General features: G+C 40.1%; 1 protein-coding gene across 1 annotated transcript; it reads left to right on the forward strand.

Moving 5' to 3' along the window:
• The first annotated feature begins 2,600 nt into the window (after positions 1-2,600).
• LOC148830029 (uncharacterized) lies at positions 2,601-26,869 on the forward strand. Its single transcript, XM_088921253.1, has 16 exons — positions 2,601-2,624; positions 4,216-4,359; positions 5,053-5,099; positions 7,392-7,432; positions 8,359-8,442; positions 9,751-9,845; positions 10,688-10,756; positions 11,851-11,977; positions 12,418-12,749; positions 19,607-19,687; positions 21,228-21,371; positions 22,638-22,764; positions 23,148-23,299; positions 23,668-23,874; positions 24,381-24,531; positions 26,095-26,869. Exons 1-16 carry the CDS (start codon positions 2,601-2,603, stop codon positions 26,292-26,294), a joined length of 2,025 nt encoding a protein of 674 aa, XP_088777379.1. The 3' UTR covers positions 26,295-26,869.
• Positions 26,870-27,511: the final 642 nt, after the last annotated feature.

A 27,511-nucleotide genomic window follows, 5' to 3' on the forward strand; every position in this document is an offset into this window, starting at 1 on the left:
CAAGTGTAGAATGTGCTCATTTTCTGAGCAGAAAAACAAGCCAAGTACAAAGGAAAAAAAAACATTTTTCCCCAAGTCAACAAAATTCACATTGCTCACTGGGGCAGGAGAAGAGCTTCCTTAGACGTGTTCAGTGCTGGAGGTGTCTGTACACTGCGCGATCAGGGTCATATGATAACAGCACAGATATGAGACTCTAGGCTTCAGCCTCTTAGACTTGACCTACTTTAGCATATAGAAAAGCCACTATGAAGCCTACAGTATATTACAGCAGCCACTGTTTCAGGAATGATAAGTATAATTGTGTCAATTCCGGTTATAAACAAATTACTCTGAGATATTGACTTTAGGGTCTTCTCATCTATATCTAGTATCATGCAACGGAAATATCGTACACATTCCAAGTTCATGCTTCATCTTCTCTGCCCTCATATTCATTAATCTTTCCTCTTTTATTTTAAACTGTGGCTTCTGGCATTGCTACAGTCAAGCACAGCCCCAGTGGTCAATGTGAAATCTTTGGTGCAGGCACACATGTTTCTGGTGATCTTATTGTTCCCTCCCCTCCTTCTGTGGGAAATCCTGAAGAAGAGCACAGTGATTGGAAATTCCTGGGGCCTGGAGTCATCATCACTCTGCCAGATTGGAATCAATGCTCCAGAGCTCCTATCAAGGCTTGTTTTCCTGTCACAAATCATGCAAGACCACAGTTGATATGAAATTAAGGTTAACTTCAAAACAAGGATTAGTACATGAGTACTTTCCTGATGAAGTCTGTATGAAATGCCGTGACACCTTCTGAGCCTTGGTGACCATACATTTCTGAGATTTTCATAAACCCTTAAGTGACATGATGTGCTTGAACACTACCACTGTGAGGCTCTAGCAAGAAGTGTCAGCATGGAGTCTGAAAGGGCTGAGCCTGAGCTCAGCTGCTCCATCCCAACCCAAGTGCATCCTGCTTTTTTCACTTCATGGATGTGAGGTGACAGGCATGGTGATGCACACAAGACAGCCCCTGCCATTGAAGAAAGTTAAATGAAGAATTTATGAGTCCGTAAATAAGGAGATGTCAATGTTTTATGTGGTCTGATGTGGACTGTCTGCATACTGACTTGCAAAAACATGGTTCCAATACTCAGTTCAGGAGTTTGGTCAAACCCTGATGACTGTGAAGGTGAGGCTGAGTTGAACAGTGAGCTGGACTGGAGCCCCTCACCTGGCTGAGGAGATCAGCACACGCAGCACCCCCACCCCAGGGAGGGGAGAGGAGCCAGGCAGCTGCTGCAGGGGTGAGGGAGGGGTCAGGGAGGGTGAGGGAGGGGCGAGGATGTGGTGGGGGAGGGACCCGGGAGGGTAGGGAGGGGTGAGGAAGGGCCCAGGGAGGGGAGGAGGAACCAGGCAGCAGCTGCAGGGGTGAGGGAGGAGAGAAGATGGATTGAGGGAGGGGCAAGGATGGGATGAGGATGGAATGAGGGAGGGGCCAGGGAGGGGAGGTGGAGCCAGGCTGCTGCCGCAGAGGTGAGGACGGGGTGAGGGAGGGGCCAGGGGGGGAGAGGGAGGGGCCAGGGATGGGAGAGGATGGGGTGAGGGAGGGGCCAGGCAGCTGCTCCAGGGGCAAGAAGCGGGATGTTGATATGTAGGCAGGTGGACGAGGGCGAGATTGGGGTTTGACCTCTTCCCAAGCTGTTGTTTAAAAATTCATTTGTTACACTTTTACTAGCTCTCAGTATACGGAACATACATTTCTTCATTTATTTTTTTTTACAGCTGAACAATGGGTCTATGAAAAACACTTCAAGGTTTTTGTTTAAAATGTTTGAAAATTAATTTCTAAAACTTTTTGATGACAAAATACATTTGATCTTTGCCTCCTCATCTTGTTTGTGTTTAATATAAATTTTCCAGTATAAATACTGGAAAATCACTTTTAGTTTTATTTATAGCCAGTATTTGCCCATATATACAGTGCCTTAAAAATATATTCAGACCCCTCCAATGGTGTCCTATTTTGTGAAATTACAAAGAAACACATTCCCAGTTACCAAGGGAACCACGGACGGAGGCACCTACTTATATGGAGGAGGCACCTCATGGCAGGGCTACGTATAGCACTTATAGCACAAAGAATTCAGACCCCTGCCATGGTGTCTCATACAAAGTCATGCATAAGCACTTTTATTCAAAACGTAAGTGCTCACACCGAAGACTTGGAAGAAAAAGATATGCTACAGTCTGAAAGACGTCTGAAAGTAAGTTTTCACCAAAGTCAGATTTAGCCTCCCAAGGGCAGTAGTCCCTGTGTCACCAAGATCAGCAGAGGGGAGAATGCCAGTTTGCAGTCAGTGTGCTGGATGTGAATGAATAAACTACTCTGGTTTTCATTCTCTGTAAGACATGGCACATGTGTGATTCGGAAAAGGACTGTGTGGAAATCTGCCCTGTGTAGCAACGGCCCTCTGTATCTATTGGATTACTGGAGGGATTTTGTCGTCTATTAATCTGCACCCAGCAGACAGCAGAGAGGACGGAGGTTGCTTTCTGAGTCTGGGGTTCCAGCGCAGTTCTGCTGTGTGTGGCGTCAGGAGAGTTTCTTCAAAATGAACCTCTTCTGCTTCTCCCTGGTGAGCAGGAATTTTCTTGTGTGGTTCTCTTGAGTGTCTTTAGTTTTTATTTAACTGCAGTTTGTGTTTTTAGTGTTTTTCATGTAGGTGCTGCTTACTGCAGCAAAACAAAGCTGCTGACAATGGGGTTGGAAGCCTTTGACAGAGTAAATTTTTGCTGCTGTTTCACTTTTCTAGAGATACTTTGTTCTACAGTTTCTAGCAATGCTTTCTTGTTCAATTCTCGTCATTCTAATGGTTTGAAAAATAGGGTTGAATACTACAAAACCAAAGAGTAAAATGTAATGTTCTGCATATTCATTGGCTTGCTTTATATTGCTAACTGGATTGTTTGACCTGATGTAGTGTTCTTTGTTTATTCTCACTGAAATATGTTAGGCTGTGTAGTAGTAAATATAGTATATGTAAAGTTGACTAATTTTAGAAACTATGCTGTAGTTTCATGGAACGTTAGGATTATGGGTTTGTTGTGATTTCAAATAATTTACTGGTATTTCTTTAGTAATTCCAGGGAATCTATAAAGAGATGCTGGGAATGTTTTGCTTTTCACAGTAGAGGATTACTTACGAACACAGCCATGCATTCCTTATATAAGATCCTGGACCTCAAACCCACAGGGTTATAGACATATCTGAAACAAAGACTCCTCACTGAAAAGAGGGGCTGATGTTCAGTCCCTGTCCCCGCCCACAGATCATGAATCACCTTTGATTGCAGTATAATATTTAACAAATGACTTCAACCCGTGATATCAGTGTTGGTTTCACACACCCTACACTGTTTAATCAAGTTAAAAGTCATCTTTACATTTCACATGTACTTCCATCATGTTATCCACTTAAAACCTTTAAAATACCTTGTGGGTGAATGACTTCACCTACAGACAAAGACAAATTGTTCAGTCAAGTACATTTCGGATTTAAATTGCTTTTTTGTAGATATTAATGACACAGATGTATTTTTCTGTCAAGCTCTCAGTGATACTCATACCTGGATGTAATGTGACTGTTCACACGTCTGTGCATCATTGTTGCCTGTTCCTGGAATAAGAAGCCTTGCCTTTAGACACACAGTAAATTCACTAACACATCTAGTGTAATGCCATTGGGACACATCAAACACCACGATTTGACTGCTAGAAGTAATTCTTAAAAGTATTAATTAATTAATTGGCAGAGATTGATTTTGTATCCTTTTGGCAATTACTGTGAAATTACTATAAAACCTTTAGTACAAAATGTGGACAAAAACTGTAAAAGTTACAGTATAGCGTTAAACTTCCATTATATGAAAATACTAATCTTTTAATGGTTTCTCCCTCATATGACAAACCAAGGCAGTCCTGGTCAGTAAGCAGGATGACTGTTGCGGGTTAGTGACTAGAGCAGTGGGGAGGATTTGGTTTGCTTTGGTTTTTCATTGTGCAAAAAGAGTTTCGCTGAGGGATTTGCTATAATGGAAATTTGAAATTAAAGTCTTCCACTTTCAATTTTAATGCACTGTATATAAGATGGACTTCCAGGCTTTTTCCCTACTTGAACTGTGTTGCCCTTGCACTGCTTGAAGTCTTTTCCCTCGGTGTGCTTGCAGGAGGGCTCTATGGACAGCCTGTATGAGCCCGTCCAGGATCCCCATGACACCCAGGAGTGCTCCATTCCCAGCCGGCCCTGCAGCCCAGCGATGGTCTGCCAGGCAAAGCCTGCATGGCACAGCTCAGAGAGATCCATCCCAGCCGTGAGTGAGTTTGTACATCTTTAAGCAAAACGGCTCAGCTATGTCACACGGTGTTGCACTTTGGACGTGCATGCTTGGAGATGTCAGTTTCTCTGCAATGTTAGAAGCTGCCAGCTTTCTTGTCCAAGTCAGGCCTGGATTAAAGAGCTTGGCAAAATGGGACATATGTGGGAGAGTGTGACAGAGCATATGTAGCTTTCTGAGTTGTTTCATTTTCAAGTTTTTAGTTGTTTCATTTTCAACAAAAGTTTCAGTGCCAAGAAATATGACTACTCAAACTATTAATAAATAAGTTGGTCAGGCAACCTACTGGGGGATAGAGGCATGACTGTGACCTTGCCAAGGGATGAGCACGGACACACAGTGAAGCCCCTGATAAGTGCTGTGAACTGATTAGTCTTATGACAGGAATCTTGGAGGCTCCTACAGCTTCCCTGTGGTAAGAGGTAGTGTGTGGAAGATGAGGAATTCACATTGTTACATAAACCCTGTGCTGGACAGTGTTCCCCAGAGGAATTGTAGTATATACTGTATACTGCTTTAAAAACTGGCCTCTCAATTTTTATCCTACAGGCATTGATTTCTGACACATCTTCAAGGATTAATACTGTAAATCTTCCCTGTATCTACCACATTAAATCAAACATGCTCATAGATTTTTTAAGATTACAAATAATTCTTTTTATATTTCAGGAGCTTTCGCAATCCCACTCTCATGATTTTAAAAAGAAGAAAAGAAAGTAAGTTACTGATATTATGCTTTTTAAACAGATGTTGCTTTATTCTCATGCAGATATCTTAAATACAACTATTTATCTTTGCAAAGGGAGTACAGTAAACAGGGTAACCAGCGAGAAGGTGTAAATTAACCTCTATGAAACGGATGCTAAGGCACGCTAACCTCTAACGAGAGATAATGCCTTAAGCAGAAGCTCTTAAAATGCTTGCATTAGTGCTTCCCAGTGTGACTTTCACCTTCTAAGCCTTCAACCAGCTGTCTATATATACCAGCCCCTCATTGCCAAGGTAATTGTGAAAACACCAGCTATACACTTTCTTAACTGACAACAGTGACCGGACATCTCTAATAGCTCGCTGTTTACCACCGGTGTCTGCTGCACTCCAAGGATGAAGTCAAACACACAAAAAGAATGTTTTCTTTGCAGTCAGTCAAACAGGCCAACTGCATTTCCCATCTCCATTGTGTTTCTGTGAACTGTATACACTCTGGTTACTATTTGATTATTTTTTACGTGGGTTTAGAGTTATTTCCAACTCGTCTTTAGTTTGAATAGTCAGAAGACAAAGAAACCAGTAAACATATAAAGTCTCACTTTCTCCCGAGACCCTCATGCGTGCAAAAGTGTTGTTCAAGTGGAAGGGATGAGTCACAGTGAAACAGCCGATGCTGCTACACGCGCTGAGCACTGCAGCTGAGAGTGGCCCGTGGCCCAGAATCTGGACACACTGAACATTCACCTGTGATAAATATGTTATTCTAACTTAATCATATACCTTTGACTCTGACCTATCTATGACCACTTAGATTCCCCTGGAGAAAAAGCAGCAGACAACTGAAATTCACAAGGAAAATAGACAAAACCCTTTTCAGAGTTCTGGATCAGCAAATGTTTTGGCTCATATGTGTTCTTATGGTTATGACCCTCAGTCTCTAGCCATTCCATTGTGCACCAGATACGAATTCTTCCGTTCCTCATGCAAATAAATCTGCATCCCGAAACTCCCATGGGTGGTGAGAGAGCATGTTGCACCTGCAGAGTTGAGCTGTCCTCGTGACCTCGTGACTTTTAATGTCACAAGGCAGGCTGGAGCCCCTGCTGAATCACAGAGCAGTGTTGTTGCAGCTGTAATTCCAATGAAACAATACAAAGTATCGGCAAAACCAAACTGTGGCGACAATATTACATAACACCATTGTAACATGGTGAAATTAAGTATTGCCGATAAATCATTTACCTCCCACAGCATCAGAACAACTAAAGCTATAGCTAAGGATACAAAAGCTACTGTGTTATCCCAATATTTCAGAGCAAGGAAATTGTCACTGTTGTGGATCTACAGTGGTGGAGTCTACAGTGTATACGCCATCAAGGGTCTGAAGATTCAAAATGTTAGAGAAATCGAGCGAGTGAAAGTATGAAATGTCCTTGAGATTTTTATAAATGTGGTGCTGGAATTGTCCAAGCACAGTCCAATCACACCAAGAATGAATCGTCACATGGTCTTTCGAACACAGGGAGGAGTAAAATAAGTGCTGCAAGTGGCCAGTTTAAACCAGAATGGCTGTTACAAGTAATCCTCTTATCGGAAACCCGTTAAGACACTCCTACCATGACTGTTTTTAACACTCTTATCCACAATGGCAGAAGCCTTGCTCAGTTCACGCGAGAACGTTGCCCTGCTTCACAGCTGGATCAGGTTTACTTTGTGAACTTGCAGGATTCACGTAAGGCACATGAAGAGGTAAAAGGGTTGACAGGGTACACAAGGGTGCAGAGCAACCATTTTGCAAGTTTGTTGAGTTACTTTGATGTACTCCAATCATACAATAATAATACTAGAGCTAATACGTACCATCGTATTTAACAAAACCTTGCTGATCCACTTTGATCCTTCCAGGAATATCCCAGAGGGGTGGTCTCACTACTGTCGTGTAGAGGCAGAAAGCACTTCTCCGCTCTTTCTGAGAAGACATTCTTACAGATCCAAACAAAGCAGTTTAAGCCGCATCAGATGTTGGCTTCAAACCTAAGGTTAAAGTCCAATTATTTTTTCTCTTAAATTTCCAGTATGGAATGTCACTCCTTTAATCCTCTACAGATCAGACCCGAAAGAAATGTGTCTAAATGTTTTGTGTACAGTACACTTTGTCAAAATGTGAAATGCAATGCCTGGTTTTCAGCTGGTTAATTATTGTTTTATTCACTAACAGATATTTATTTCATCGACTGTGTGTTTGCATAACAACAAGTGTGATCTTGAGATGATTTGTTTATCTCTTTTTGTTGCAGAACACTGATACGAAGATCAGAATCTGACAATGAAATACTGGGTTGGCATTTTATTTAATTTTCTATAGAATATAATTATACTATATAACATACATCAATCATTTTATTTTATTATATGAATATGTTGAAAAGAGAAAAAAGGAAGCACAACATTTCAGCTGTGGAGTCTTCTTTAGGTGTGAGCCTGAGCTCCACAGCTGAAACGTTGTTTCCAATCTTTTTTCAGCAGGAATAAACCTTTACTTTTTCCTTTCCAGCCTACGCATGCTGACACAGCTACCTACTAAATAAATATGCTACTTATGACAGTGTCCATTTAGAAAGGATGAGAAATTAATGCATTTTACTCTTCTATTCACTCAATTATGAAAAAGTGTGATTCTAACTTTGTTCTTACTATTTCTTAAATATTTAGAAAAAAATTGCACCAGCAAATGGTATCATTCCATGTCCCAAACCCATGATTTTTCTAATAACTTTGTATATAAGCACAGAACGATACATTCTCTTCATAATAAAGGCATTATCTCAGCTGCTTCAAGCTTCTGAGATAGATTTCATGAAGAAGTAAATTAACTTGTTAAAGAGGTATTTCCCCAGCCTGGGGATCTCAGGGCCCAATCCAGACTCTCCTGCTTATTGTCATTAGGATTCCTAAGGCAATGGTGATGGTGCTGCTCTACAGCGCCCCCTGTGCTGGACACTTTAATGAAATGATTGTTCATTTACAATGATGACCACTACAGCACCAGAAAAGGGTAAGGAAAAAAAGGTCAGGGATATTGGATTGGATCTGTTTTTTTGTTTTTAATCCTTGCATAGTCCTCACAAAAAGAAATAAAAACTCAAAGCATCTTACAAAACAATAAGAAAACCATGTGTTGCTGAGCTATCAGGATGCCATATCTACTGCCTTTATTTTCATTCTTGATTTAAAACCCACATGTTTTTGGTTTCCCTTGTGCAGATAACACAGACTGCTATAATGTGCTCAGGCAGTCCTCCAGGAAGAAAGAAGATGTCTCCAATGTGAAAACCTACCAACCTGAAGGTAAATGTAAAGTCATTTCCCAGTTCAGATATCCTCCTCTCTGCTGCGTATAGGATAGGGTATCCCTGAATTAAGAAGGTCTCCCCTTTGGAAATATCCCTGGCAATGAGACTAGAAGCTTAAAGTCCTGAAAGTTAGAGAAACCCAATGTCTGATTATTGATTACAATAAAACAAGCTCAGGAGAAAATGAGAAACATAATAACTGCTTATGTGCCTTTATGTGAAATAATTGGTAAAAAAAAGTCTATGATCCCTCTGCTGTTTACAGCACAGTTTGAAACCAATTTTATTTGTAAAAGAGGATTTTTAGTATCTGTCAGATTAAGGGACAGCTGTGTAATTAATCACAGTGAACGGCACTGACCTGCAGCAAGGCACTCTGATGTTCTGACGCACGGAGACAGGCAAGCTGGCGACAAGGCCTGGCATCAGAGAGCTGCACAAAACCCGCCACCTGAGGCTATTTCACAGAGGAGGACTTTTCTACTAGTTTCCAAGTATTTAAAACTAAAGAATTAAGAAAAACTGAATATTTTTGTAGATTTGATGTAAACTGATGGGCACTCTAATAATAATTGATACAACGATGGACAACAATGATCAAAGTTCAAAGACTAAATGTGGGTTCAAATTAAAAACATTTCCCTTCCGGACCTGAAAGAATGACCTACTCTACCTGAGGTACGGACATCAGAGTGCTGCTTACGCCACCAGTCTGTGCCTGAGCAATCGGGGAAGTGGAGTCTCTACAGGAAGTGAAGGGGTGTGTTTGAGTTTCCTTCCACAGTTGTATTTCTCAGTATCGAAGACAGTCTTCAGTTTCAGCTCTCCTTATGAAAACGTTTCCCATGTACCTTGTTGACTAATATTCAATAAGAAAATGACACTGCTATATGGAAACAGAATCAAGGGCATATATTTACAAAAGATTAACACACAAATGTGCTAGTACATGCACTTTGTGGTAAAGGAGTACAATGCAAATAAACATTAAAAAGCTAAGACACAGCTCATACAGTTTCTTACAAAGATGCTGTGATGCAGGTAGAGTACTTCTTTAGTGTTATTACCGCCTTCAGAAAAATAATGTTAACACCGAATTTTTTAAAGAACAGTTGGTGCATACAAACCATATAGCACTATAGCATTATTAATACTGTAAAAATGGGATAATACGCATGTACATAAATTGCATAAATGCACACAGAAAAACGCTATGGCTTCAGAGAGTTGTTAAAGCAAAATCTGCACTGCATTTGCCTCTCCAGAAAGAATATTTAGTTGCTTGAGTTTAATCATTTTTCAGAAATGGTGGAAGACTTCCTACTGGGAGATTTCCCAAGTGCTGGAGACAGAGTACACCTGCTGAGAGAGCAGTGGACCAAGGACTCGTCTCCCCAGGTACGGGTCCCCACACGGGTCAAAATACACATCTGAAAACTCTAATGTTCATGTTCATCAAGAGCTGCAATTAAAAAAATATTATCAAATGTGAAAATAACAAAACAAATAGGGTAGCACATGTATTGTCAATATCTGCCCATAGCCATTAACAATGTGTTTATTTTTCCTAATAGCATTGCCTGCTCTGCTGTTTCCATCCCATAAGTTCTTCTAAGTTAGTTAGAGGTGAAAAGGAAGCTATTTTAATCTGTGAGCCATAACGACTCCCACAAACAAGTGTCAGCATTAGAAAGCTGCGGATGCTGTTGTCTAACAAAGACAGACAATATTATCAAGATTAATCTGTGTATCTCACTACATAATCCCAGGCTCTTTCTCACATCTGCTTTAGAGAGAAGTACAATAAATTTAAAAGGGAAAACTGCAGTGCTGCTCTGAACAGAATAGTGCCTTATACCTCAAATTAAATTTATGATAAAATAACAAATATATTTCTATTCTATTAAGATATGCAGTTTTTAACTGTACAACTAGGCACCCCATTAGAAATAACAGGGTCATTAACAAATACTCTTTGAGGACTGTTTTACAAACAACTAATGTGTAATTGAATGGTTCCCCATTATAGAGCATTATGATAACATGGTAATCGCAGTGGAAAATAATCATTGAAAGCTTCTTATGTTTGCAACAATGGCACTTATTATAGTAGTTTTATATTATTATTATAGTGTTTATTCTTTATTGTGAAAGGTTATTAAAAAACATTTTCTGTGTCTTTTTTCTTCTGCGTGGACTTTGCTGTTATACAATGTTTCTTGGTTGTCATGTACTCTTAGATACTAACTTATGAAGCCTGGATTCCAAGCTGGGAACAGTCAGATATTGGACATCTACAACAGGACATGGTGAGTGAATGTCTCTCACTTTCTAACCAAAAGGCAACACAGTCCTTTTTAAATCATTGTGGATTGGAGTCATGTGCATTAAATTGTTTTGAAATAATGACTTAGATGGTTCTTTTAAAGAGCTATTCTTTAATCCCATTCAATACCACCCAGTATATGCCATTAATATCTAGAGCAAAATCCGTACTCACTCAAATCAGCAAGAAGCAACTGCAGAGATTGCTGGGAGTAATCTGCCTATATAAATCCTATGGAAGCTACTCTATAGTGTTGAACGCCCAGGTGAATCAAGGGTAGAAAATTCAGAAGGTATTTCTGACAAGCCAGACCAAGCTCCGCAAAAATGGTGAGTATTGCCAATTCTTGGTTATTTGCTGAAGCATTTTACTCTCACAGGACAACAGGTTTATGACGGCTGCTCGAAAGAAAAAAAAATCTTATCAAGCATCCAATTTAGAGCAATCACTTAACAAATTATGTCCAGTAATGCAATGCAGATGGTGAGGTGTGGCCCGGCAGTCTGTTCATAATCCCCTGATCACATGGTCCCTAAATCGGGGTCGGGGCAGGGGGGCAGACTGCTGCAGCCGCATCCTTTCACCTTTGCAAAGAGGATAAGCTGGAGCATGTCTCACCATCTGCCCAGCCAGTCCAGAAGCAGCCCACGCACGCAGCGCTAGCGCTGCCCAGGGGAGGAGAAGTAGCTCGATCTGTCAGCACTGGGGCGAGGGCTCAGGGAGACCTGACCGGAGCTGCAGGGCTCTGAATACTCTTTAGCACCTATGCAAAATGGCACAGTTGATGCTATTTGACACCTGAATACCATCGACATCTGTCAAAGAAAACAGTACAAAAATAATCTCTAAGCCACCTCTTCCAGTAAAAGGTTGCAAGCCTCTTTTAAAACTCTTCAGCTCCGTACAAGATATTAAAAAACAGATTTTTGTCCTGTAAAAAAAGTTTAAAAATGTATGGTTTTGGCGTGTGAAGGATACCCACCTGGAATCCACTGTAGAGTGAAACCAGGGGAACAGGCGCACGGTTTCCTCGTTTCTGTCTGTAACCAGAGACTAACCGGCCCTTTCGCTCTCCAGCTGGGAGAGACTGAGGACGAGGGCGCTGAGTCCAGGGGAACCCTGCGGAGGCTCCAGAGGCTTGTCGGGGTCAAGAAGGGCTGCCGGACTGGCGCGGAGGAGGGCAGGAGCGTGGACACGGCCGGGGGTACGATGCTGCACCTAGCTCTCCTGCTGACAGACAGGGCAAATTGCACAAGCCCGCTGTCCTGCAGAAAACAAATCTACATCCAGTAACTTTCGATTGCAATGTTCCAGACCAATGTTCATGGATAAGAGACAACTACTTCATTTTTCCTTTTTTTTTGCTTAATTACTTAAAATGTTTTTTAAAATATTGGTATAACACTTACGCTTATATATCGGTAGAACACTTCATTGTTTTTTTCTAACTTTTTATCCTTTAATTTTATCTTATGCTCTATTGATGAAATATTAATGATTAAAAAACAGGAACACAACTTTATGAACTGGCAGTTCATAAAACGTTGAACGTAAATAACAGTTTCCAGACTTGGTTCCCTCTCCATTCTGAATTTTGTGAAAGAGTGCGAGTGACAAACCTGCTTCGCCTTTCTCCTTCACCAGCTCCGGTTCAGGACATGGTGCTTTTAGATGACAGCCCAGTCATATCCTGCATCAAACTTCCCCGAAACCCGGAGAGGAAGCCCAGCAAGGAAGTCCAGCAGCCGGTCCAGCAGAGTGGCTCCAGCATGGACCTGTCCTGGGGTGAGCGCCCCCCTCCCTGGGACAGCGCCTACCACACCTGCCACAGACCCCTGCCGGATCACCGGCTGTACGGGCTGGACTTCACGCTGCCCCGGGCCAAGGACTGGGACAGGCTGGAGTACTGCGGACACAGCCGCTCGCCGCCTCGCTTCGCCCGCTCGGCCACCGACGTGGACCTCCGCGATGCCCAGGTGAGCGAGGCGGGGTGGGGGCTCAGTGGGGCCGCGATCGGCGGCTGCCCCCTGCAGCGAGCAGCTGGCCACTTCCATGGGTCTTTGCAAGACCCTGTCTGTCGTCCAATTAAATTGCAAAGCTAGCCGGCGCCCAGGGCTTGAGTGATCGGGCGAATGACACTGACCTTCAGGACGCACGGGTACTGCTACAAACATACCACATGTCGCGAGACATTTTGTCACAAGAAGGTAGCGCCTCCATGCTGCAAAAGTTGTGCTTGTCATATTATTCCTTAAGAGGCCATTCCATCAAACTTTAAAATACTACCTGGAATCGATGGGCAGTAGAAGACAACATTAACCAGCACTGGACTCCGAGTTATAGAAGGAAAAAATGCCACTTTCTCCTCAGAGAGGAATGGCCCAGTCTCATGCCCACCTCAGCCTCTGCCAAAGATGTGGGTCACTGTCACAGCCTCTCAGACCTGAGCCTTTCAAGAGTGGCTCTTAGAAGGCTGTAAAGTAGCCGTTCATGTAAAAATCTTGGACAGGATGGACGCTATCCCAAATGAGAAAAATAATCCAGAGTTTTTCATTTTACAGCTGGCAGTCTCCGAGTGAGACGGCTGCTTCACAAAGAGGAATCAAAGTGTAGTTTGTTTTCCAAGGCTTAGGGTTTACAGAAATGGATTATAAACCGTAATCCTGGATTCAGATTTTGGCCTGCCTGATTAAACACAGCTGGATTAGGCTAAATAATTTTGTGTAGTGTTTACTCTGGGATGTTTTTCTCCAGCATATTCAACAGATCTGACCCCCAACCTCATGGAGGCCATTGGTAGAAACCCAGCCTCTTCCCTGAGAACCAGAAGACTATTCCTGTAGGTGGATTTCAAAACAGAGAAACAGAGAATAGTTGGAACAAGATCATTTTCAAAAAATAACTAAATTGAAGAAGTGTCATCCTTGTTTATACAATTTACAGAATTACTAGAAGTACCACATTCTTAAATGCAGATATTTAATCCAAATCATGATTTATGATTTAATCAAAGTAAAATCAATTTAAATCATATATATATTATAGATATATGATATATTACTATATATTGTTGTTCAAAGAAAACTTTCTTCTCAATGTTCTGTTCAAATACAATAGAAACTACATTCAAACAAACAGGGCAGAACAAAACATTTCTGGAGTATGTCTGACAAATTGTAAATTCCAACTGTTCAAACAGAAACCCACATTAGTCTTGAACACAGAATCGATTCCATAACAAGTTAATTGCTGAAACTACAAAATGTTTGACCATCTCATTAACCTCTAGGATTTTTGCTTGGCTCCACAATCCGCCTGTTACCATGCTGAATGTAGCTGTACAGTATGTTCTCTAAATTCACCTTGACTTAATGATGTACCTGTAGCATGTAAGTAATGCAGCTGCCTACTATGGTTTCCCAAAATAGGCCATTTTCACAGAATTATTTAAAGAGTAGGTCACTGCTTTATTGAATTATTTACCAAGCAACCGCTCTGTAGTAGCTTGACAAACTGTCCGTGTGTCAGTTATATATTTGCATGGCTGACATCAATCACACATTAAGAGTTCATGATAGGAATCCCCCAAGCCTATTAACTACTCGCTGCTTCCTGTTGAAACGTTTAAGGTAATTCAGCCTATTTGAGATTTTAAATCAGATAATAGTCTGATAATTGGAAACGATTTGGCAACAACTTTTACAACAATCTATATACATGATTATCTATATACTGTATAATTAATAATAATAATGTTATTAGCAATTAATATGAAACTGTAGGAATGCAAGGTGTTCTAGTGGCACTCAGCATGGTTTTGATATATTTTTATTTACAGAATGCTTTCGGAAGAGATGTGCAGAAAAACACCATAGTTTACTCGGAGATCAAGTGTAAAGCACAGGGCATTTCTACATGCTTTTATCCCCTTAGATACTGCATCAACTGTCTCTTGTTCTTACCATAAATAGGGACACACTTAGCATGAACATATATTTACATACAGAAGGTAAAAGAATGTACATGGTGCATGAATATTTTTGAACACCAACACAGAATGTATATTCTCATGTCTGACTGTTTTAGAATACCACAGACCCTTTCTAGTCAGCAAGAAATACCACACAACAGGTGTCTGTCCTCTTTCTTTAACTTGAAGAGAGAGAAGTTTAGATGAAACCCACAATCTCTACAAAATCTTATCGCTGTCTTCTGCAAATAAATATAAGGTTAGCAGTATGATTCAGACTATGATCAAGTATCGGGTTCTGTTTCTCCATGTAATTAATTTAAACTAGAGGATGGTTATTATTACACATATTTCTCTGTTAACATTAATTAATATTTTTCCTTATTAAATGTCATTTTCAACCCATAATCTAAATTGTTACCAGCCTTTATATATGGCTGGTTCCTGCTCATTCTGACCAGCAAAGCTCCATTCATCCTTTTACATCTTGGCCTTGGAAAGAGCTACTGTGGGGGCTTAGCAGTCCTGCAGGCAGACTGGCTACCCAGCTCTGTTATCTTGAGTGGGGTTGCCAACGCAATCACACTTCACCATACAAGCAATAGTCGGCTCATCTTTAGTGCCAACTGTGAAACAAGTTATATGAGCCAGCAGACAAAGACAAAGTCTGAATAAGAGGAAATTCAGCTGAAGAGGAACTTGAATACGTTAAATAACTTTCTAGGTTCAAACCTAGACCTAGTGGCTTTCACTGAATACATTATTACAACTAATACATGATTGAGATTTCGATGATTTATTGCTTTTATAATGATGCATTTTTATAAAAATATAATTATTCACACCACAAAGGCAAAGTTTTCATTAGACACCCGTGAGTCCGGACATAAACACAATAAAGTTATCCCTCTACACAGAAGTTCATTATCTAAAGAATTGTCTGTTGATGCAACTAAAGTGAAACTGAAAAGAGAAATGGGGAATAAACGTTTTGTGAGTGATAGTAAAGAAAAAGCTGAGAAAACAGTATTTGCAGCCTTCAGAGAGTTACCCAACACCATTTACTGTAAAGAGAGGAGAACATTACGGTTTCACCACATGCAGTTCCTCCTCTGTACATTTTTAGGAGACAGAACTTCCTGAAAGCACTCACTGCATAGAGGTAACAAAGGAAAAAAATAAAAAGCACTGGGACAGACCATTCTCCTCCTCTTACATCACAGCCGACGATCTTTTTCAGTAACACAGCTTTGGAAATTTTCTCTAACCATTTTCACAATGAATGACTATGTCTTGAGAAATTCATGATGCAGTTTTTTTATGTTCTGTTAACAAAAGTTTAGTATTGTCATTGACATGACAATTTTATCCCCATATTCCCCTGTTGATATTTTACTAAGATTCTTACAAACAACAAAAAAGTCTCAGTCCATTCAGGAGCTACAGGGTTACGACAAGGTTACACAGCATCTGAGTAAAGTCATCTGTTTTGTCTTAACAGTAGTGCTATTTTTTCTTTGTAAAGAGACATTACTCTAATGAGACTTTACAAACAAAAGACTATGTAATTTCCCTATTAGTAATACATTTTGTATAATAATATTTAACTGGCTGACATTTCTCAATGACACAGTTGATCTGGATCAGGCACACTCTAACCCCCTCCAGCCCCACAGCTGGAACTGTTGGCTCTGTTCATTTGAGCTGAAAATCAGCTGCACTTGTGAAAACACAACTTTTTTGACATCCACAGGATTGTGGCAAAATATAACATTTAAGTTAAATTACACACATGTTCACAATGTTCTCTTATCAAATTAGAATGAAAAACCCTTGTAATTGGGTGCTGTGAATTGAAGGGGTTTAATTGGGTGGGGGGGGGGGTGAGAGCAAAGAATTTTAAAGGTTCAAAAGAAGCTTTACTGTAGCTGTAAATAATAACCTGTTGTTGTGACCTCAGTAGTTATGGCCATGCTATTCCCCGGTCTTTTTCTGTGAGATTGACACACTCAGTGCTTCTCATCAGAAGCAGATATACTGCCAATTTGCTCATATCCTGCTTGCAATGAGGAAGTGATGTGCTGAACTACTGAGCTATATTGCTCACTCCCTATACAGATGAGCAGATCTGCCCCAGATGCTTACAAGTTTTTCTCCTTTTTGAGGACTATTCGAATATAAATAGATAAAGAAAGACAGGATAATGCTGCAAAGGAAGTCTTCTAATGTTTCAGACAAACCAAAAGCACAAAAACCAAAGGTAAGAGTCTAAACTATCATTTTAACATATAATTCTGAAGGTCAGAATATATATGTAGTAATCTGTAACTGACCATTATTTTTGTATGTACACAAATATTCTTTTCTGAAAACTGACTCTGGCTTTATAATTTGCAAGTGTTTGTAATGCATGTTGAGTTTAAAACTGTCTGTTAGTTTAACACAAAAGGGTCACGCAGAAGAGGTATTTCATCAATAAAAACTGCTTGTGCAAGATTGTTAGGTCATCTGAGCTTTCGACATTGAGGAGTCATGATACTTATTCATTTATGCTCTGAACAGTTTCAAAAAAATTGTTTTCTGCAGTGTGGAAATTTAAAATTGTGGTCTTCAACAGATTAATTTAAAATGTATAAATGTTGAACATTTATGTATTGATTGACTTTGATTTGAAAAGGTAAAGGAAGGTTATTTTCATTTTCAAATATCCATGCCCTGTTAACAGCTGATTTCTAAAACACAGTGAAACAATTTTTTTTTGTTCCATGAAGTTTCCATTTCACATTCAAAATCTAAGAAATAAAATCAAACAGGCTCTGAAAGAATTAGTATTATTGGATTTGATTAAATTTCCTTAAATTTAAAAAATGTATGTTTAATGGTTAAATTAAGAGTGTTACCAATTGACGTAGCTGAATATATTAAAATCATACAGAAATGTTTAGTCTGTAAATTAAAAACAGCTTCTGGCATGTGTCATACAGCTGTAATCAAACTGTTACTACGGCAGCAATCATTTGAGAGAAGTCGAAACAAATAACAGAAGGCAGCATAACTCCTGTATGTCAGCCATGTGCCCATGAAGCTCCTCACATGACCACTCCATATAAATGATGGATGTAGAGTCACAGAGAAAATGGGAGGAAAGAAAGGCTAGATTGTGCTCTGCTGGTGTTTACTACTGTCGCGCCCCAATACTCCTTCTGCACCCCCACGCCGAACTAAGGGCTCGTTCAGAACTGTTTTCTTGATCAAGGACACGAAATCTCACTGGAATATAACAAGGTGAAAATGAGGTGTTCTGCTTTTTAAATGGAACCAACAAGGTCTGTCCAAATAGCAGTGTTAAGTACAGCAAGCAGAATGGAAAGGCCTCACTTTTTTGTTACAACCCAGTTTTTCCCCGACAATGGAGTATGATATTTGAAACCGGATTATCGGTGCATGCGATGAGAAGTGTATGTCATACTGGCTGGGCTGTTAACACTGCTGCCTTATGGCCTTTGAGTCCCGGGTCTGATTGTGGACAGGGTCTCTCTCTGTGTGGAGTTTGCATGGATTGTCCTTGGGCGCTCAGCTTTACTCCCACCCTTGCAAAGACATGCTGTCCTTGGTTTATAGTAATTAATTTAGAGGCAATGTGTCAGTCTCTGGATATACTGTATTATTTTTTCACTAATGAAACTGCATACATTCTGCTTTGAGTAAACTTTTAAGGCCAGGAGAGCTTCTTAGCTACCTTCCAGTCTAACTTGGCAGTATACAATTGAGAAAAAATAATATTTCAGTTGCTGCATGAACAGCTGTAATTTAGTCAGTTTAATTATTTTTCAAAGTACAAACTGCTTTGCATGTATAAATGTCAATTTTTCATTTCTTTAACTTCATCAATTAACCAATGTACAGTATTAACATTTTTGGAAAATAATATATCCACTCATCCCTTAAGGATCTTGGCTACTTAGATTTCATTCCAGAATGGCAGAGTGCAAAATGAGACTTTTCTCTGGAAAGATTATCTGTCGAGTACAGCAGTGCTTCCTAACACTCGTCTTGATGACTTTGTTCACCTGCTTGCTCAATCTGTTAACACTTTCATTTAGCTTGTTTATTCAGTCCTTCTTGAGTATCAAAAATACCCAACTTCCATGGTAATGTTTGCAAAAACTTCAGCACACACAACAGTGCACACACTCTCCACAGCTTGCTGATTTTTATTTCTAATTAAACATCTCCTAACTAGTTGATCAGTTTCTGATGCAAAGACACAAATGGGAATGACAATGTATCACATACAATGAGTGTTTTTCCTTCTACAGGGGTCCAGCTGGTTACATTTCAGGCAACACAAAAGAATGGAGGCAGTTCTGAAACTCAGAAACTGATACAGTGGTTGCAAATCCAACTTTCACCTTTTAAGAGCTGTAAGCAAATTGACAAATATGCCCCCAGACAGAAAACTGAAATCAATCAGCCTGTGATTAAGAGCTCATTTGGAGTAAAAAACAGAGTGTTCCTCCATGACCATGGTCGTGTGTTAAAGGCCAGGAATCAATCCCAGAACCAAGAGCTGTGATGTCACAGCACTGGCCACTACACTGCCTAAAGCAGGACATAAACAGAAGAAAAATGTAGGCAGCATCCTGTCCTTAGCAGAGACTCCAGAAGAACAAAATGGGTGTTTGTTGAGATATTTTAGGAAAATGTGTTAAAACGGTTGTTGAATGCATATATGATGTAACAGTCACTACAACATGTGTGCTCATTTTAACACGACAGACATTTATTTCCTATTGATCGTAATGATCTGTCTGTCGTTGTGACAAACTCGCTGCCTAATCTGCACCTCTCTTCTCCACACAGCGATCAAGCAGCTTTGGCAGATTCGATGCCTTCAGACACCAGTCTCCCCCTGTCAAGCCAGAGGAGAATGCAGAGACTGAAGTAAGTCAAGGAATTGCTATTTTTTGCATATGGTCCTCCCTCCCTCCCTCCCTACACAGGCGCTCGTCCGGTCATTATGAAGCAGGCGTCACGGGCTTGAACCTGGTCATGTCACTATGTTACTGTGACTGTGATCCCCCTAACCCAGAGGTTCCCAGTCCTGGTGACCCACACAGCTGCTGGTTTGGTTTTTGTTCCAGTCAAGCCCTCAGTTACACCATCAAAGCCTTCATTGACTTAATATAGCAAGAGTGATTTGAACTCTTAAACACGTTGGAGCTTTAACCACTGTATTTTGTGAAAGTGAAAAAAAAATCCCAAACTTGTCATCTGAAACAAATTGCTAATATTCAGTTGAAGCAACTTCTTAGATCACATCTAATGAAGATGGGATGGAGTGAAAGCCAGCAGGTGCGTGGGTCACCAGGACGAAAGTTGGGAACCTGTGCCTCAAACTGAGAGTAGGCTGGGATTAGTGGGCTAGTGCTCTCAGTGGTACAGTGACCCTGCCTGTGAGTGACACACTTCTCCTCCAATCAGCGCTGGAGCTCTGGTATGGGGCGGTGCTACTGGGACGTCTTGAAAGACGAATGGCTTAAAGGTGGGCGTGTCAGAGGACTCTGCCTGCGCTTCCTCTTTCTCGGCTGTGTGAGATCACAGGGATCGTAGCCACATCCGAGATGTGAAAAAAAAACACCACTGGTGATTGCAGACCAGATAAATATAACAGAAAGTGGTTATTCTAATTTTTTAAAGATGCTTCCTCAATTAAACACATTTACTGTTATTTATTAAATGCATTTTATTTAAAGCACCATGTCAGGAACAAAATGGTCAAATACAGTTCTGGGACCTAAATAAAAGATCTGTTGTTTCAGTAAAATCCACATATACAGAGGCACCTTGAGTAAGGTCAAGGTAGATTGACATTTCAGAGGTCTGACCACTTCTCCTCTGAGACTATAAGTAACTGTATTCATTGAATTTAAAAGACATACATTAGCATGATATGCTCTGCACATGTTGAAGCACAGTTTTCACCATTCTGTGGGCAGGACTATTCTCGGCTCTGGAAAATTCAGTGTCAAAGGGGCACGAAGTCATGTGAGGAGCTTACCAACCATTACCTTAAGCTGTTTCCTCCAGTGGGCCACCACATGATCCAGACTGATCTTTTTTAGTATCATTGATAGTAGAAATAGAACAGGCAGTGGGGCAGAGGGCACTGTAACTCGAGAAAAAAATCCAGAAGTTGCAAAAGGTCAATATAAGAGTAAAATGGGTAATTTCAGGCACCTCCATTGTGCACCTGGTTACTGTGCTGATTAATGAAGCGATCAACCTTGAGAAAATAATCTAAAAATGACCTGCATTTTTCTATAAAAATGTTACCCTTCTCTATAGCACCCTTAAGGTTATTGTAGTATGGCCTCGGTGCTGAAGGACCACTTCATTAAACACCTGATGTAGGTGTAAAGGGTCCCACACAGTAGAGCAGAACAGCCGATCGACTGACCAGGCTTTGTGTGTGTGTGTGCAGCCTACAGAGGGAGAGGTGGCAGCGGAGAGCTGTGACCAGAATCAGAACAAGACAGGAAGCCTGGGAAAGAAGATGAGGGCCATTTCGATGACCATGCGCAAGAAGATGGGGAAGAAGTATGTCAAAGCCCTCTCAGAGGAGATGGTAAGTCACCCAGGCACAGTGACAGCCCTCCAGGCCTCTCGCATGGGCCAGGCCCATCAGACTCCAAAGCAAGGGAGAAAACCCAAGCTAGTCTATGACAAGATGCATGGTTGCTGCTTTAATGCCTTTGCGAGCTAAACCAATGGCAAAAATGGGTTCCAGACAACCATGAGAAATAATTTCAATCTCTCTTCATCGTAAAAGATTGTTTCCAACCCTTGTGAAAAAAACAGAGCATCACAACTTATGAATGTACTATCTTTGTTCATTTCATGCAGTAATTTGCAATGTGTGTCTTCACAACCTAACGGCAGTGTCAGGTAAGCACAGATCGCATGTTCTGGATGTTCAGATGTAAACGGCTGTTCTTCTTGCAAAGGAACACGCACGATTAGGTGGCCATTCAGAGAACGTGGTGGTTAAGGTTCTTTCATCTTTGAAGTTCCACATCCTGTGTTGAAAGTAAATAGCTTAGTTTTCCAATTTTCATAGAAAGTACCTGCGTATAACAGAATCAAAAAGTAAATACAGACAGAAAGAAAACCCCTTCTTTACCTCTGTTTCAAAACTCTTAGGGATTAAAGACTTTGTTGCCCAGACGTTCCATGTCCTTGGTTGAACTGAGAGAAAAACATGGTTCAGCACACAGTAAACACTGCCATTGCATATGCTTTCAATTCTGCTTCCCTGTAATTTCTGTTAGGAAATTTTAAAATTGCATCAGCCCATAAAATGAACTTGAATTAAGCTTATAGTACAAGCCCATTGTCTGCAAATTCCTCTTTTCAATGGTATTGTGGCCTTATTCAATTTCTTTTCCCAGTATTGGACCTGTAACATTATTTCACTATCATCATATAGACTTCAGGAGGGTTGACTTAAAGACAGAGTGCAGTGCCTTGTAAAACCAGGTAGTCAGAAAAACAAGAAGTCATCAAATTTGGAGGCCATAAAGTTTTTCAAGGCATTTAATTAATTTCAAAGCACGCTCATTTCTTAGCAGGTAATGTTAAAAAGAGCTGTAAATAACCTGCCTGTTGAAAAATCAAATGCACTGTGGTTTAATTTAGAAAAAAACAATACAATTAAAATATATTTACTACTGTACTTTACCAACTGCCAGTTAATGTTTTAATAATTTTAGAAAACTTGCATTGTTAATATCAAGATATTTTAGAAAACTCTTGAAATGTATTTGAGATGTGTGGTGTGGTCTGAGGTCTGCAGATGGCTGGCTGGAGAATGACAATGACTCTGTGCTTTCAGGGTGAAGGAGCAGACAGAGAGCATGAAGGCGATGCTGAGACGAGTCATCTCATGGAGAAAGGCCCAGGGGCCACCAATGGCTCTGCAGAGAGCCTCTATAGTCTCAAGAGTGGGCAGAGCTCCTCCAGTGAGTGATCCTCTTATTCCACCAACTGGCCAGCAGCTCCCCTGGCTTTAAACCAGCCAAGGACTGGGACTGCAGACTGACAGCTAAAGAAGACAGTTCTATTTAGTTTACTTTAAATGGACAGATTCATTTGTGATTTTGTATTGTGTTGTACATTATTTGGTTTTATTTAATCCTTTAGCCAAACAATAAAACAAAACAAAGCAGTTTCAACTTTAACTTTTAAGAAGAGCCTGGAGTGTCCACTTCAAATATTTTACTCAATATTTAAAGTACTCAATGCCTTCAACCATAGGAATGATGCTGAAACAAATTGCTGAAAACCTTGCCCGAGGAAGGGTAGAGTGTGAGTCCATGTTTGAAAGTGCATTGCTGTCATGCAGGCGGAGTCACCAGTGGTTCAGACGGGTCAAGTAACAGAGACAGCCTAAGACTGGAAGAAGAAATCCCATACACAGGGCCCTTCTGTGGGAGAGCCAGAGTGCACACAGACTTCATCCCCAGCCCATATGACACAGACTCCCTCAAACTTAAGGTAATAGGGCTCGGACATACCGCACCATTTTTTTAATTCTTCGCAATTCCATCCCAGACTTGTGTATTTAACATGTTTCTTTGAGTCCTGTAATTTACTGGTAAACACAATTCCCTGTTCCTGGTGTTGCTAATAAACAAGATCTCCCTTTTCTTGGAAGACTACAAAACTGTGTATGTATGCTTATCTATGTTTCTAAATTTAAGATTTGTTCCCAGATTCTAACAACTAAGGAGAACTGAAGCCCCAAAAGATACCAAAGGTTTTCAACCAGAGGGTTTAAATTGAAAGGCCAACTTTGCCAGCTTTGCCACCACTCTCGCATCCCTACAGACTCCCAGCTGACCTCTCCGTCTCGCTCCTCACAGGCAGGAGACATTATTGACGTTATCAGCAAGCCACCCATGGGAATATGGACAGGCATGTTGAACAACAAAGTGGGCAACTTCAAATTCATCTATGTTGACGTCCTGATTGACGTAGAGGTGGAGCCCCGAAAGATAAGACCTCACCGCAGAAGCAAGCGCCCCAGACCCAGAACCCTGCAGGAACTTCTGGAGCGCATCAACTTGGAGGTGAGTAATGTCTTCTCGACACAGACCCCCTGCTAGTTCTCTACACGAACTAAAAACACCAGGCGTTCCGGTTCAGTGAGACACACGCATGGTACTTTCCTAGCTTGGTGGAGATGAAGTCAGAATCTGATTGCTCAAACACATGGCAGACTGTGGTAAAATGGAAAGGACCATGTTACCGAGTGATGTCAGTATTTCGTCACAATGTGCGTACTGGGCTCTGTGCAAGAAGCATTCTCCCTGTCCTTACACTTTCTCCACATTCAGAATACTTTAACGTTGGCAGAGCATTTGAAGAGCCTTTGAACTGAAGTTTCTCAATCTCCACTGATGGATCCCCATTAATTTAAAGTCGGACACTTTTTTTGTTCCTAACTTTACTGTACAGTTCAACTTACCCAAGTAGGTTCTTAAACATAAACCTTTTTTCAAATTAGTTAAGTGAAGTGTATCTTTTCTTTTGCAAAAAGGATGTTTGGACTGTAAGACTGTGTATTTCTTAACAGGAGTATGCTTCGTCTCTGCTGCTCAATGGCTATGAGACAGTGGAAGACCTCAAAGATTTAAAGGAAAATCACCTGGTAGAGCTCAATGTGTCTGACCCAGAGCACAGGGCCAGACTGCTGGCTGCCACTGAGTTTCTCCTTGACCTGGAAAGTGAGTAAAAAGATTTCCAGTAAAGTCAGTTTGGTTAGTTGCTTACCTAGAAAGAGCAGAACATCTGCCAGGAACTCTGTTGTTTTTTGGTTAATGACAAGCAAAGCAAGCAACTACAGTAAGTACAGTGTGTATTAACTTTCTATTGATTATTATATTTATTGTTAGGGAAGAACAGCACAAAGTAAAATTCAACATTCTTGGTGCAACATTAAAAAAAATCAGAGTAAAGGATGTGTCCTCTACAAATCTAACTTCATTTGTTGAATAAAATAATCTGAAAGAAAATCTGAGACTGTACCTCTTGCTGATGAAAGAGGAAATGTTTGTTTCTTCTTCAGTACATTGTGGTTTTAACATGAGGTGATAATAACCTGGTAGAGTAAGGGATAACAGGTCTCAATATCATATTCTGTCCTTCGCACAGGAAACATTTTGTATCTGAATTTCAAATGATACATCAAATGAGGTCATTTCCAGGATAGAAGGTATATATAGACATAGATATGTATCTTGCATTTTATATTCTGTAACACAGTATGAAAATTACATTCTAATTAGTATGAGCAGCACTATTTTTTAACTACTGTGAGGTTTACTGTTACAGCTCTCACGGCCTATTAGTTGTGAATTCAACGTCATCAATAAGTTAAAATGACCATTTACATGCTTATAATACCATTGATGGAATAAGACAAGAACACAAAGTAAATAATGACGTGAAAACACACCAGTTTATCCAAGACAAGATATGTCTTGGATATTGGCTGCCATATTGCTATGCAGAATAGATTTACAAGAGAGAAATGAAACACAAATCACTAAACAGGAACCGTTTCTTTCTTTCTACGATCTACAGCATTTTAGATTCTCTTTCAGTTTTATTTGTGGATGTAGTGTGCTTTTTTAGTACTATTATTCTCCAATGTTAGGCAGCTTCCTCAAGTCAGTGAAATTTCTGAGAATCTTTTTTGCTTTTTTGTGTCTCTATAACGTCACCCAATTCTCACATTTCAACTAGTTCTAGATATTTTTGTAGAACTTCCATGGATGTAAAGTGTTTTATATTAAGCTACATCTGATCAATTCAGTATTGAATCCTAAGCCTTAGCTGGGCTGTATACTGTACATCTAAAGAAGCTCTTTGTTGCATGTTTCCTCTGGGCAAATGGGGCAACTTAAGTGACTTGAATTACCAGCATCAGAAAGAGATAACCACCTATTTTAGGCAAAAACCATCAACCAAATCTACTTTGTGAAATTGAGAAAACTAAGTTAATCTTACGCAATAACAAAGAGAAAAAAACAAACTTTCAATTTCCAGAATGAAAAACTGAATGAATGAAATATTGATGCATTTAGTTATTTTCAGTTTTAAAAAATTGCCTCCATCGAACATGGAACTATTACTGTAACTGAACTGTTAGAATGCACTGTATATAAAAACCATCATGTTTAATAATATGAGACCCACTCGTGAAGAGTGGAGTTGGGCACGTTACTGTAGTTGTAGCCTCGGCAGTGTCAGCTTCTGTGCACGACTGATTGATTCTTATTTCATAGGTGAAAATGAGCAGGAGAGCAGAGATCTCCAGGCCTCTCACTCCCAGTCCAATTGTCTCAAGGTGGATCAGGATCATCCGAACGAATGTCCCAGAGATTCTGGTTGCTACATAACTTCAGAAAGCTCGGACATTAGCAAAGAAGATGTGGGAAGTGAAAGTCATCCAGAAACAGTAGAGATCCCTCCCTCTGTGTCCTAACTGTCTCCAGAACAGATTCTTCCTATATTGTTATGCTTAAAGAATGTAAATATCCTCAAAGACCTGCTTCATTTCTTATTTTGTTATTTCCAACACCTATTTTTTTCCCACTTGTCTGCTTTATGTTGTCATCTGAATCCCTCCTCTGATTGCACGGAACTGTTTTCTGTGACAAAACGGAATCTCTCCTTTCTGTGCCCCCTACTGTGGACAAACAAACCCGGGGCATCAAGAACGCTCTTGATGTGTGCTGCTCATGGCTTTGCCTATTCACCTCAATTGAAGTGTTGCTTCAAATTAACTAGTCAAATAGGACACTGAAGAAGTTACATTGTGTGTTAGTGTACCCAACGGAGAATACTGTACAGATTTCTTCCCAATCCCTGGGCAATGCTGTAAATATGTTGTGTAAAACAAGTGTATGATGTAAGAAAGTACTCAGTGAAAATTAAATGTAGATTATTTATGTTAACATTTAAAACAACATTTACCCTTCTTTATAGCTACTATTTTTATCATTTTATTAAGTATTGTAAAAAAAAAAAAATTTGTTAAAATAAATGCTGTTTTGATTAATACATAATGTAGTACTTTGTTATACTAGTGTGAAACAGAAAAACTATACATGTATCTGCTGTGACTGACAAAAACTGCTGCAGACTGTAAAGTACCTTATACCAAATTACTCATTCATTTGCTAACATTTAACAATTTTTTTAACGGATCGCTGAACTTGAACGCATTTGGTTAGCGATATCATGCCTAAATATGATATTCTCATCTAATTTTAATGATGCAAGAGACAGGAATTTCTGATATCATCGGTTACATTCTGTTCCTATTTCTAACAATAGAACCATTTTTATTCCAAATTCCATGACCGCTACCCATTCAAAACGCAACATTTTCCTTCAGACCCATGAAAAATATACATTAAAATATTTGAGAGCCCTTTATGGGAAATGCGCTTAAAATTCATTTTCAGGAAATATACAGTTAGTATTTCCATACATACAGTAAAACCAAAGAACAAGTATGATTTTACAATGAGTTGTTTTCCTTCTAACTTTGTTTACTTTTTGTAAATGATGGTTAAAAGGAAAAAAGAAAGACACTGACGTCAAACTGAAATAGTTTTAAAGGTTCAGTTCAGTTACCAAGGCCTCACTAGAGCTTCAGTGGCTGAAGTGTTGGAAAATATTCTGTGAAAAAATGAT

Source organism: Atractosteus spatula, chromosome 7 (genome assembly GCF_055471065.1).
Source record: "Atractosteus spatula isolate fAtrSpa1 chromosome 7, fAtrSpa1.hap1, whole genome shotgun sequence".
Taxonomy (NCBI): Eukaryota; Metazoa; Chordata; class Actinopteri; order Semionotiformes; family Lepisosteidae; genus Atractosteus; species Atractosteus spatula.

Coding starts and splice junctions, on each gene's coding strand:
- LOC148830029 (XM_088921253.1), top strand. CDS start 2,601: ATGAACCTCTTCTGCTTCTCCCTG. Junction 4,360..5,052: donor CAGAGAGATCCATCCCAGCC/GTGAGTGAGTTT, acceptor TTTATATTTCAG/GAGCTTTCGCAATCCCACTC. Junction 9,846..10,687: donor CCAAGGACTCGTCTCCCCAG/GTACGGGTCCCC, acceptor ATGTACTCTTAG/ATACTAACTTATGAAGCCTG.